Source organism: Ovis canadensis, chromosome X (assembly GCF_042477335.2).
Source record: "Ovis canadensis isolate MfBH-ARS-UI-01 breed Bighorn chromosome X, ARS-UI_OviCan_v2, whole genome shotgun sequence".
Classification (NCBI taxonomy): domain Eukaryota; kingdom Metazoa; phylum Chordata; class Mammalia; order Artiodactyla; family Bovidae; genus Ovis; species Ovis canadensis.
The window spans coordinates 32010288-32024263 of record NC_091727.1 but is presented as its reverse complement, the minus strand read 5'-3'; the positions used below and the strand labels follow the sequence as shown (position 1 = coordinate 32024263).

The following is a 13976-nucleotide window of genomic DNA, read 5'->3' as shown; positions in this document are numbered from 1 at the left end:
GTGAAGTTTTGCTAACAAATGTGGAAATAACATATAGTCATTCCTTCAGATTGCCAGTCCAAATGACACCAATACAGATGGCACTTCAGTGGGAATATAGATAAAATTCAGCTCCGGGGAAACTGTACAGTGTACCTGGTTGAAAGAGATTTGTTTTGAAATGCAAGAGCTTTTACTTACATCCTTAGTAATAGGCCCCTGGCTTTATAAGTGACAGCAACATAGCTTTTCTCTCTGTAATGCCTGTACCTGTGCCCACATTCTCGTCCTATATCACTCTTCTCTGATTTCTATCAGGCAAATCAGTATCTCACCCTTCACTGCCCCCCACCCCGACATGGTTCTAAGCTACTCCTATTTATGTATTATTAAGTTGTTTGGTCATATTCACCCTAATTTTTTCCCCACAAATAGGACAGGCAGAAAAAAAAAGAATCAGTGACTTGGTTCTTTTCTCTCACTTCCAGGTTTTTTATTTCTGATTTGCTTCACAGTCATTAGGATTTTCCACCTTTGTGGCTTTCAAATATTCTGTAATTCAAGGAACTTTTATTTTTTTTGTTCTGACTTCCAGCCTGGCTTAAGATGAATAATCAACAGCTTGGTTCTTCTCTATTACTTTCAGGTTTTTTTAACTTTTTCATTTGCCTCACTGTAATTAGGATTTTCCACTTCTGTGTCTTCCACACTTTTTGTAATTTAGGAAACTGGTTTTCTTGTTATTAGTCACTTTCAGACTGGCGTAAGAATTTCAAAATTTGGATCCTAAGTGACTGATGAACAGATGGCTTTAGGTAAAAGCCTAACTTATCTGTACTTTGCTTCACAATGGTAAAACATTAATTAAATAAAAATATGCTTTTATACAAACATACTTACTCAACCAAACTATTGACTCCTTAAGGACAAAGATCAGGTCTCTATTTCTGCCCTACCTTATATGTAATAGATTCAAAATAAATATTTGTGAATGAATGAATCAATCAGCAAGCAGTCAAGTCACCCAGTTGGTTAGTATTTATGAGGTATAAATACTATCCATCAGATGATTTAACCTTTGCAATAAAATGGATGTACCTTGGGATTTGCTGCTACTGTAATTTTGTAGCACAATTCCTATAAGTTTATTTTCTGAACTTCAAGAAGCTAAAGGAAAAATATCAATTTAGTAGGCCTTTTTCTCATTTGTGAGACAGAAGATTATTTTCTTTTCACAAAGTTACTTGAAATGTTTTGTAGTTGCTTCCAGTTCTTCCACATCACTATTTTAGACCCTTGGGCCTGGCTCTCTCAAAAAGAGAAGAAAGGAGGTATGGGGGAAATGGAGGGTTTTAAAGCAGATAGTTTCATATGTTCAAAAGATTCAGGAAGTAAATACCATATCAGTTGAATATTGACATCTAAATAATGTAAAGATACATTTTGTATGTGTAAGGGAGAAGGGCTTTATGTCTGGTAGCTTTTTCATATCAGCGAATGAATGAACCAACATACCTGATTTAAAATATTAATTATAATCCATAAGACAAAATCAGTACTGTATATAAGTATGTATTTTCCCCAGTGTCATTCAAATCTACTTTATTTTTTTGTGAAACAACACACTATCGAAGAGTTAACACTCTTGGTATTGAATGTTGTTGTTGTTTTAAAATGGCTCCATTTTCCTTACTTTCCAAATGAAGTTAACTGTTATAACATGGAGTCTGGGGTAAATTGATCAGATATTGAAAAATCTATTTTTCATCATTTTAATGCAATATCTTCATGAGGATTTTTTTTTTTTTGCTGTTGTTGTCTTGTTATTATTTTTCTACCTGAGCTTATCTCTTTTAAACTCCATGCTATAAGAATCAATGATGTCCATTGCCTAGAACAGTGTCTGGTACATAGTAGGTGCTCAAAATGTGTTACATGAATAAATGGAAGAGCACCTTTCATATAACCATGTTTAATATGACATTGCTCTTTATAGTTTTTTTTTTTTCTCTCCCTTTTTTTCTGGAGTTTTTACACTTTTATGTGTGTGTGGAGTCTAAATCTTCTTAAATTCTCAAGTTTCAGTCACTTAACTGTTCTTTCTTCCATCTACTTTCTTTTCTTAATTTCTGGCACCAATGTGAAAATCATAGTGCTTATGTGTTTGTAATGACAGAACTTCCTTTGTCGTTTCTTTAGATTTATTTTAATCCTTAGTGACTCATATTTAGAAATAAACTGTGCAGCTGTGGTGGAGCTAAGCTGTTGCCAACAACTCAAGGGGCAAACAAGTGTTCTCTCACAATGGATGGGTGGTCCTCAGCCTTGAATTATTTGCTGTTCAGTTTTTTAATTTTATTTTGAAGTATAATTGCTTTACAATGTGGTGTTAGTTTCTGCTGTATGATGAAGTGAATCGGTTATATGTATATACATATCCCTTTCCTCTTGAGCCTCCCTCCCACCCTACCCTCCAATTCCACTCTTCCAGGTCATCACAGGGCTGTTCAGTTTTAACAATGGAATCGCATCATCAAACAGTGTCTTGAGCTTTTTCAGTTTAGTGGGACCATTAAAATCTGTTTCCTTATTTGACAGACCCTGCCCCAACAATTATTTCCACTTTGCCCTGAGGTCTTTAATATCTCTCTCTCTACTGTGTTGACCAACTGTCCTGATTTGCCTGATGCTGTCCTGGTTTCAGCATCAAAGGTTCCTGGTCCTTAGTTCCTGGCAGACCAGGATGGTTGATTATCCAACTTTCCGTCTGTGTTCAAACCACCACTATCCTAAAAAGAATGTATCTCTCTCTACCTTGTGATCATCTCTGTCCTGTCATCTTCTCCCTCTCAGGAAAAAAAAAAAAGTAGGCAAATAGTTGTCATTTGAAATACCTTCTCTTTCTTCTCTCACTTGCTCCTCAGCTGAACTATTTCCAAAGCTACTGCCTCCACTGAAATTGTTCTCACCAAGTCTCATGAACAGTTTTCAGTGCTGATCTTGCTTTACTTCTTTGTCATGATTGGACACTCTTGGCCACTTTATTCCTCTCAAACTCTTCACTGTCTTGAACAGCTTTACAGTCCTTCTTTCCCCCAATCTTTATGCCTATCCAATCCTTTTCAGCTTTTCATAGGATGCAATTTCTCTGTCTGCTCACTAAATTTTTGTGTATGTTCTCCAGAATTTTCTTTTCAGTTCACTCCACTGAGTAATCTCATCCCCTGATGTAATTTTATTGCTTGCCTATAAGCATCGTCCTAGACCCTTAGTGTATATTAACTTAGTGAGAGAATGACTCTTATATCTCATTTCTTCTCTCTAAACATGGCATTCAAAACTTGTTTCCTGCTGGAATGAATGTTATATCTCCAAGCTGAGGGTATCACGTCCCCTTACTCTGTTGCCCAACAGACCCCCCTCATAGGAGTATTGGAGTTTTCATATTCATCTTTATTAATTTTTATCCTGAATGTGCACATAAGGTGTTCTAGACCAGAGGCCAATTTCCTTTAATCAACTTCCAGTAAATATCATCACTACCTTCTACCCTTTGTTCAAGCCTTACCCCTAAGGAGACATAGTGAGATCTGATGAAAATTTTCCTGTGTGAGTGACTGACCCAGGAAAAAATGATTTTTCTCTGCTTATAAAGGAGAAGGAGGCAGTTGTCCCCTTCTCCCTCTGAAAGGGTCTCCTTGGAAAACTAATGGCTCTGAGTCCTAATTCCAGCTTCTCTGGGAGCCAGGTAGCCCCATGCATCTCAGATTCTACAACCTAGAAATGTCTCCAAAGTCTGGGCTTTATAGTTTTGAAATGTAAATGCCCACAGAGATAGCCATTCTAGTCTTTCTGACACCTTGCGGCTTAACCTAGAGAACTACTCTGGGCTATAACCAATTGGCCTTCTTGGATTGGTAAAATTAATCAGACAAATGATTACAGATCTAATTCTCATGGTATGGGAAGGTGTTCATGTGGCTAGAACTTTTTATAGGTGTCCTGAGAAATCCAGGAGAGTTTATTTCCTCATGTTTAGTTGAATTGCACCCAGCATTCCCTCCTCTACCCAACCTAGAAACTAGGAGTTCACCCTTGCTCTTTTTCCTCTTCTTTAGCATCAATTTGGTCACCAAATTCCCACATCTCTACTCTCTTAAACATTTCCCTACTCTGTTTGTTTGTTTGTTTTCTTCCTGATACCATTTCCCTGGATCAGATCCTCATAAGCTTTCAGTGAATTCTTTCAATTGCCTCCTATTTTCTCTGACTCCATTTCTGTCCTTCTCAAATATATACTCTGTACTAATGTCCAAAGAATTGATTTGAAATGCATATCTGCCCACGCCACTTCCTGCTTAAATCCCTTCAAAGGCTCCTGATTACCTACAAGACAACATCTAGACTTTGTATATGGTCGGAGGTTGAGGTTCAAACCCTGACTTAAAGGTCTAATTAGTTTGAGTTGAGAACAGTACCCTGGTTCATCTGTGGACATGTCTCCTTCTTGTACTTGATCTTCTACAAATGCTCACCTACTTGAGAGAACTGCACTGGCACACTGAGTTACCCTCTGTCTTCATACATGCATTTTCGTCTTCTTTCCTCTTCCTCCAACCTACTTTTCCCTTGCTGACTCATGTTCCTGCTTTAGAATTCTTCATGAATACTATCTTCTCCAGGAAGCCTTTCCCAATTTCCTTTCCCATATTGTGCAAGCCTATAGCACTTTCCACATTGTGTTGAAATTATTTATGTAATCAAATCTTCCACTATTTACTCTAAGTTCCTCCCTAGGAAGGGCTGTTTTGCATTCAACTCTGTATTTCTAGTCTCCAGTATAACCACTGACACATAGCAGTTCAATAAAGGGAGATATTATTATTTTTATCATTGGTAATGTCAGTATAACCTTCCTATTGTCAAGTCCAACTGGAGAGACAAAGTAAAGTAATAATTATCTTGAATTTGGAAAAATTAGATATTTGATAAAAATGCAGGAATACAAGAACTATATACACATATGCACACAAAAACATGTCTGTGTGCAGATTCACAAACAGATTACAAATGAAATATCAGAGAGAAAATTTACATGTAAGCAGGACAAATAACCCACCCACTCGGTATGATTTCAAGGGTGCAAGAATATCCAACTCTACAGAAGTTGCATCCCTATCTACAGGCTGAATCCTACTCTTGCACTTATAAAATTTCATTACTTTGGCTCAAAAACCTTGCCTCTCTCTGCTCAACTGTAAATAACATTGAAAGATAGATCCTTTTGCAAAGTATCAGACTCAGGATTTCTTTAAATGGCAAATACCATTAGGCTTTTCTTTATAAATGTGTCACACAGTGTACTTGTAGAGTACTCTTAAAACATGATATACCTGAAATTTAAAGATATTGCTAAGTTTTCTCTCAGAAACAAAACAGGGTTTAAATTCAATAGGCAACCTTTCTAAAAATAAGGTAGAATTGAAACAAGATATGAATAATTAAGTTCTAGATCAGAATGACTTGGAGAAGGAAATGGCACCCCACTCCAGTGTTCTTGCCTGGAAAATCCCATGGACGGAGGAGCCTGGTAGGCTACAGTCCCTGGGATCACGAAGAGTTGGACACAACTGAAGCAACTTAGTAGGAGCAGCAGCAGCAGATCAGGATGACTATTATTACTGTTGTTTTGACGCTGATCTTTTAGCATTTATGTGATATTTAATATTTTCATTAACAATTTCCCTTCTGAGATTGCGGAATATGGGTCAATAGCTACTTCAATGGTTTCAGAGTATCTGAATTTATCCTAGCCTCACAGGATGTCTCACAACCCTTAGCACTTGGTTAGGTATGAATTTTAGTGTTTTCGTTGTTTCTAGTGTATTTGTTTTCTCCCTTCTTTTGGTTCAGAAACTTCTTGAAGGCAGAAAATGTGCAATTTTGTTGTCTTTTAATACCCTGTATCAAAGAAGATTAAGTTAGAGACTTAAATTGATAGCTGATTTAGAATGACCTCAAGACATCTATTCTAGGCTCACTCTTTAAGAGAAGCTTGTTTCTACAAATCTACCTCCAGTGTACCTCAAAACATTTCTCCCATGTTCAAAGAAGTCACAGCAGAAAATGTAACGGGTATTTCTCAAAAGTGTTGAGGTTTCACTTAGTCTACTATTAATACATCTTTATGTTCATTGTCAGGCATTTGGACAGAATTAGCTGATGTTTATGAATTAGGATTGGTTGTATACTTCAGTACAACCTAAGTTTTTTCCAAGTGGCGTTTTAGGTTTCCCATTATAATCTGTATATCTATTCTTTTGGGTATGCGTAAGTTTCATTAGCCCTGCTAGAGTTTTGCAATATATGTCTTAGAACTTTAGCTCCAGGTTTCAAGCTTGGCAGTCAAGTTACTTAAATAAATCACTCATATCTTAAAGGATGTTGACGTATCTTGAAAGCTCTGCTATGCTCTCCACAATACACAGTGTTTTCCTGCTTAACAGAAAGATCCATTGAGCCTTCTTTATCATTTTATGGCTATCAATTTATAAATAAAGGAGATAGAAATTGACCTGGGAATTTCATAACCAAGTTCTGAGCACCCAGGATTAATTTGGAGAAGAATGCCACAAACCAAATCAGCATTTCTTTTCATCTCATTTCACAGGCCTTCAAGAGGGAATTGAAAACGAAAGAACCTGTAATCATGAGTACTCTTGAGACTGTACGAATATTTCTGACAGAGCAGCCTTTGGAAGGACTAGAGAAACTCTACCAGGAGCCCAGAGGTAATTGAATGTGGAACTGTAATAACATATTGATAGAAGGATCAGTGGTGACAGAGCATCCCATCCATTCTGGCTGCCAAGGTCTGGATAGGTCTCATATTTTCTGGGTTAAATAGAATCGATTCAAATTAAACCTTGATGCTGAAAAAGAAAAGGGACTCATAAAGCACCATGCATAAATCTGTTTACACATTCATAAATAAACATTAAAAGAGATTAGCGATCACTTATTGAAACATTTAGTAAACAACAAACAAAAGAGATTATCTGCGAGGACGTTTATTGTCACAAAGACTATAAGCTAATTTTCAATTTAAGAGCCTTCTTTCCTGCAGTAAATTCGAGCTGGTGGTGTGCATCCTAACATCTTGCTACTCAGTAGCATAAATGAATCTTGGATTATCTGACTGATATAAAGTAGAACAGATTCACTCAGGAAGACACGACTTCAGATGTGCTAAACTCCAAAGCAGAAAAGAACCATTAATCAGAAGGTTACCCTGTTGTGAAACTTTTCTCTTTCTTTTTACCAGTATGACCTTTTCAGCAGGTTTTTTTTTTTTTAAAAAAAAACACACAAAAACGAATGTGGCCTAAAACCTTGTCATTTTGCCAATTTAGAGCTGCCGCCTGAGGAGAAAGCCCAGAATGTCACACGACTCCTACGAAAGCAGGCTGAGGAGGTCAACACAGAGTGGGAAAAATTGAACCTGCACTCGGCTGACTGGCAGAGAAAAATAGACGAGGCCCTCGAAAGACTCCAAGAACTGCAGGAGGCCACGGACGAGCTGGACCTCAAACTGCGCCAGGCTGAGGTGATCAAGGGATCGTGGCAGCCCGTGGGCGATCTTCTCATTGACTCCCTCCAGGATCACCTTGAGAAAGTCAAGGTACGGTCTACTGCTTGACCTCAGCACCCTTTGAGAGATTTAAAGGAGGTTCTAATCTGAACTCTGGTACAATATTTTCTTCTCGAAAAGTTAAAAATGGGGCCCTTATGTACTTGAATGCTTTCACAAATTCAAAGTCTTCTGGCGCATGGTTGGCGGGGTGGTGGGGGTGGGAGTGGTGGCCTGGAGAATTCAAACGAACTTTTTGGCCAACCCAATATTTTCTCATTGAGAAGATAGTGATCTAATCATCTGTCTGTCTTCAGTAATAGAAAATGAAATATTAAGTTACAGGGGGAAAACATCTTTTGGATTTTGCTATGAGGAAATTCTAGTGTACTAAAGTGGTCTGAATTACTCATGGGTGTCTGAGTGCATGTGCGTGTGTGTGTGTATGTGTGTATTTTTGGTTCTTAGTATCAGAGAAGGGAAAAATACAATATTTAGTCAGTAGCCAGGAGTCTAGGTTTTGGCCTTTTTGCTAACTGAATTATATGACTTGAGTGAGTTATAGTACTGTGAACTAAGACCATTAATTCTGCCCTTCCATTAAAAGGCATTGTATAGAATACAATTTTTGCATTGTATTAGTCCACTGCAGGGATTAGGAAATATCACTCTATATTTGGAATAATGTCCATGAGACCAAAGTTACATTCCCATATGGCACAAAGATGATAAATACATTTACAGAGAAAGAATATACATATTTAAGAGTATCATTTTGAAAAGTAGCAACTTGAAACATATTTAGTCTGTTTATCTAGTGTCAAGACCAACACATCCCCCCAGGTTCAAATGCAGAAGAAGTGAAATCCTCACCTGAACTTGGCACATTTGGCAGCCCCCTCATTCTGGAAGGTCTCTTCTCCTGGGCTTTCATGGCACTGCTTCCTCCACATCCTTCTTCATCCTTTATTTTCCTCAGTTCTGAAACTCTCCCCACCCTTCAGGTGTTGATACGCTCAAATTTCTAATCTGAGCTCAGTTCTCTTTTAATTCTATAAAAATCTTAGCTCATGTGCTAAGTCACTTTCAGTCATGTCCGACTCTTTGTAACCCTATGGACTGTAGCCCGCCAGGCTCCCCTGCCCATGGGACTCTCCAGAGAATACTGGAGTGGGTTGCCATTTCCTCCTCCAGGTCAGTTCTCTTCTTTTTGGATAAATGCTCCCAGTTTGAAATGGAGTGAATGGTGACTGATCTGAATTTCTAGTCTGAATCTCTTTTCTGGTCTGCTAACCCATATGCCATTCCCTGGAGGCATGAAAACACAGAAGGATTCAAGGATAGACCTCAAGTTTTTAGCCTGAGCAACTTGTTGGCTTATGATCCATTAACTGAAATAGGAAACAGAAGAAAAGCTAGGTCAAAAGGGGAATGGGCCAACAGGAGCAACAAAATGATTGCTCATTTTGCCTCAGAATATCTCCTTTATGTTTTCTCTCCTCTTTTTACCCAGTGTCCCCTTCTAGTCCCAGCATCTGTTAATTCAGGTAGCTATATTATACATCCTTAAACCCCATTCCCCATTAGCATTCATGGCATATCACAGACACTACAGTTTAAATATTTGCTTAGTGAGTGAATGAATAAACAGTTTCTTTACTGATATTTCTGTTATCCATTCTCTTCCAATTCTAATCCAAACACTCTCCAGGAGACTGCCTGCCTGACGAAGAAGTCCAGCAAATGCCAAAGGCAGGTGACCCTGTTTCTTCCTAGCCCTAGCATAGAAACCTGACTGTTGCTTCTGTCCTCTCTAGGCCATTAAGGACACTCTGACCATATCCCCCTTTCCCCATCTCTTTTCATAACTCTCTACCTTTGCAAATGCTCTCCACTCTGCCTGGTCAGCCCAACTTATCTGCCTGGTGAACTTTCACTCGGCTCAACTCCAATGGCTCCAAGCCCATCTTTCACCCCCACCTCCCATCAAGCAGAAGAAACTGCTCTTAATTCAGTGCATCTATAGATCACCACACATGCTTAAATTTTTGCACGTAAACTTCACGTACATTGTGGCCTTTTTGTTCTCCCATAGAAAGTAAGCGTCCTCAGAAAAAGGATCCTGCTGTACATCTGTGAATTCACAGTTCCTGGTAAATTGCCAGTAGCATATAAGAAGTCTAATGTAGCTTCTTTTATTCCTTCACCCAACAGTTGTTTATGAGCTTCTGTGAAATGCACTATGTATGTGTTCAGTTCAGTTCAGTCGCTCAGTTGTGTCCGACTCTTTGAGACCTCATGAATTGCAGCACGCCAGGCCTCCCTGTCCATCACCAACTCCCGGAGTTCACTCAAACTCATGTCCATAGAGTCGGTGATGCCATCCAGCCATCTCATCCTCTGTCGTCCTCTTCTCCTCCTGCCCCTAAGCCCTCCCAGCATCAGAGTCTTTTTCAATGAGTCAACTCTTCGCAAAGTGTTATAAATGGAACATGCTTGGTCTTTGTCCTTATGAAGCCTACAGTCTAATGTGGAATTGAAAAGCTCTTCATTAAAATAGTAGGTGAAGATATCAAGGGAGATTAAAAATTTGACTTTATAACTTCCAAAATATCTTCCCTAACATTCTATGACCCCAGGTCTAACTTTTAAAGCAATGGTTAACAATTCTGTGTACATAAAAATTAAAATAATGTTTTGAAATACGTTACCTATTTAGCATTAAAAATATTCTTTTTATCCCAAAATATAGGAACTAAATTCTTTTTTAAATTAACTTATTTATTTTACTTTACAATATTGTATTGGTTTTGCCATACATTGACTTGAATCCGCCATGAGTGTACATGTGTTCCCCATCCTGAACCCCCCTCCCACCTCCCTAGGAACTAAATTCTTAAAAATTTCCCCCAAATGGCAAATTAACTTAAAAGAATGTCCCAAAGGAAGTAAATTAGTTCATAAATCAAGTGGCTAACTATATAGGCTTTTGAGCTGACTTAAAGGATTCATTTTGAGTCATATGGGTCACACAGGAGCATTAGTAAGATAATGAATATAGATGGAGAATGGATATATCATGACTTAATAACAAAAACTAACTAAAAATAGAACAGCTCATATATCAGCTGGCCCTGACCCAACCCTATTTGCGGTTTTCCTTTCAATTCCCCTCTCTCATCTGTTCTTGATCCTAAGACTAACTTTATTTCCCATACCCTGATTGGTAAGCCTCCTCACTCCCATCCCAGTAATAACAAAACATGTATACACTGAATGCTGCTTTAAAAAGAGCTTGTATGTAACAACACTTCTTTCTCAGACACAATACACTAAAGTTACAGTACCTGGTCATAATATGCATTTACTGGTCATAACAGATGGGATTATCTTGGTTTCTAAACCAGTATTCCATGAATATTTTATGCCTATCTTAAAATTATAGATGATATGAATTTATGTATATTTATTTCCCTTCAGAAGTTGCTCTTCATTTCACAGTGGAAATAAACATCAGGTTTTTTCTGTTGCATCTCAACAATACCAGCTTTGAAACTTTGGTGGTGGTAGTTTATCAGGAGTAAATTTTATTAACTAAAACTTAGTTTGAAAAGCAGCCGAAGAGTACTTAATACCATGCTTCCTGTTTTTCTACTCAGCAATTTAAGCCCTTAAATTTAAGCCCTCAGAAGCTCCATGCTGTAGGGAATGCAGAGCGGATAGCTAGGCTGGTAGCCAGAACATTTTATGTATCCATCTCAGTTTGTTTTCATCACCCTTAGTGACTCTCTCATAATATCCGCCTCCATTCAGCTCTCATTTGTTAAAGAAGTTGTTATTCAAGTCACTATGGAATGTGTGTTTTTGTGGGATTTAGCATTACATCATTTCATTAGCAAATGTGATTTTAGAATTTGGAGAATGGATAAAACAGCAACTAAGTCTTAGAACCCTATGGACATGGCATTATTACTAGTCATCATCTTTAGGACAGTGTATATACAATAAGAGAAAGGAACATAATGTTAATATTGACTATTTAGCTCACTAAGAGAATCTCAGCCTTCCAAATATAGCTGCCATAGAAATAACCACTAGAATAAAATTTAAATTTTAAATGCCTCTTTATTTTTAAAATTCATGATTCATACTGCTTATCAAATATTTTAAGGACAGAATCATGATTTCTCATTTTACTGGAAATAACACCAATGCTTATGTGACTATGCAAATATTCTTACATTCTCTGTAGTCATGGGGAATGAGAATAACTCCTTGAATCGCTAGGTGTGCCACATCTACCTATAAGTGGAAAACATTCAGGTTTTAATAGAGTAGAACCACTTTGGAATCTAAAGTCTACTTATGACATCTTTGTTCTTAAGAATAATTCCTGTGTGAAAAACTTTGTGCAAGTTGTTGTTTTTCCATGTTGTCTCTTTGTTTTAACCTACCATGGTTTCACGACACTGACTGGTACGTCATTCTTGAGCCAGCAACGTTTCATTGCCGTTAGTTTGCCAATTGACTTGAAACAGTTTTTCACACACTATAGTTAGACTCTCCCAGGCTGCCATTTTGGAATATGCAGATTTCTCATACCCTTGTAGTTATGTATTTTACGTGTTGTTGTTTTTTTTCTTTTTCAATCAGACTTTCAACTTATATTTCTTATTATGAACATTCAAGTACAGGGATTCTGTGAGATTTTCCTTGAAGTTCTTACAATGAAATATTTTAGTTGGACCTTTTTGTAATTATAATTGAGAATAATGTAATTATGAACATAGTAGAACAGAGATAACGATGAGGCCACCATGCCATCCTGACTTATTTCAATTTTCAACATTCCCATCTAAAAAATTAAGAAGAAAACTGGTAAGTGCTCTCTTCAGGCTACCTGTGGCATGGTTTATCTGAGAAATTTGTCAGAGAAATGCTATCTCAGAACTTGACACTGAGAAAACCAAGTATGTTTCCTCCTGGTAGGTAATGTGAAATGTGATGTAACACATTAGAATTTCATCTTCACTTTAGAAGCAAGATTTCAGCCATGCTCATGTAACTCTCTCCTCCCTTATTGCTTTTTTCATTTTAACCCTGATATTTTATTATTCATCAATTTTGTTGTATTTGTCATTTATCTGAGCCGACTTTAAATCCTTTCTTATATATGAGTTTTATAGAGAAAGTTTATAATCCTTTGTTACAGAGAGAGGAGATGCATGGCCAGGCAGGACCAAACTGGTTCACAATATGTAAGCTCTCCCCACTCTGAATAAAGGAATGATATTTCCATAATGAATAAGATGTACTACCCATAGTAAGAAAAGGAAAGCTTACTAATATTTTGTTAATTGCTCTTAACAATTGTCAATTGCTATGGGCTACAAGTAACAGAGTAATTCTCTGTGGAGGCCTTTGTTGTTGCTTTTATGTGAGCGCTACACATATTAATGTAAGCTGTTGGAGAAGAAAACACAGAAACGATATAATCCTTTATAAATCTGGGTTAAATATGGAACTAATGCCTGTCATATGGAGTAACCAGGGTTTTATCTAGTTTTCAAAGCATACAATTCTGATGTTTAAAAGCATATGATTTGGCCTTTACTATCTGAGAGTATATCTATGAGAAGGCATATTATAGGAAACTCTCACTTAAATACGTTAAGAAGTCGACGTTTGGTTTTGTTTTTTTTTTTTTTTTTCCCAGTATTTTTAAATAGAAGGATCATTGTTGGCCTTACTAGAGCTTAGACACTAAAGGAGGAATTTAATCATCTTAAATTTCCTAACCATATTATTTGTTCGATGTAAAATTAAGTGCAAGTTAATGTTGCCAGGAGAGCTTATTACTTAGTTCCCATGTATTCGCTCTCATTTCCTGCTCTGTTTATAAAATTAAAAGAAAATTACTGAGGACAGCAACATCAAATCATGTTCCTTTACCCAAGGCATCGGACTTTAGGTATAGTGCTGTGTGTGTTTTTAAAGCCCCTACCTCGGTTTAGGCAAATAGAACCTTGGTTTACCATGCTATTCCCATCCTGCCTTTGAAATATCTGAAAAGGCAGCACAGAGTAATTGTTTCAGACATCTGCTTAGCATACTTTGAAGTGCATATAAGTTCCTTTGCAGTTTCATTTGAACCCCAGCTGTCTTCACCAAAGTCTATAATCAATCTGAATTAAGTTGCCCTACTTCCCCTAATAAGTCTCTTATTAAGTTCTGCATCAGCCTCTTAGGGAGACTTAAAAGCTAATTCATGTAGAATTGCCATTTTCTACTAATTCATTTGTCAGCTCTCCAAATTCCAAGGAAAACAATTGTGAAGACTATTAATTTGGCTCTTCATAAACAACTT

The 13976-nt window shown here is 37.3% G+C and overlaps 1 protein-coding gene across 7 annotated transcripts in view; it reads left to right on the top strand.

The window, feature by feature from the left end:
- Window positions 1-13976, top strand: part of DMD (dystrophin) — a 2687035-nt gene that overhangs the window by 2301435 nt on the left and 371624 nt on the right. For all 7 annotated transcript variants that reach the window (XM_070291485.1, XM_070291489.1, XM_070291490.1 and 4 more), the window contains exons 58-59: window positions 6650-6770; window positions 7392-7660. In XM_070291485.1, coding sequence (XP_070147586.1) covers window positions 6650-6770; window positions 7392-7660 — 390 coding nt within the window. The remainder of the gene's footprint in view (window positions 1-6649; window positions 6771-7391; window positions 7661-13976) is intronic.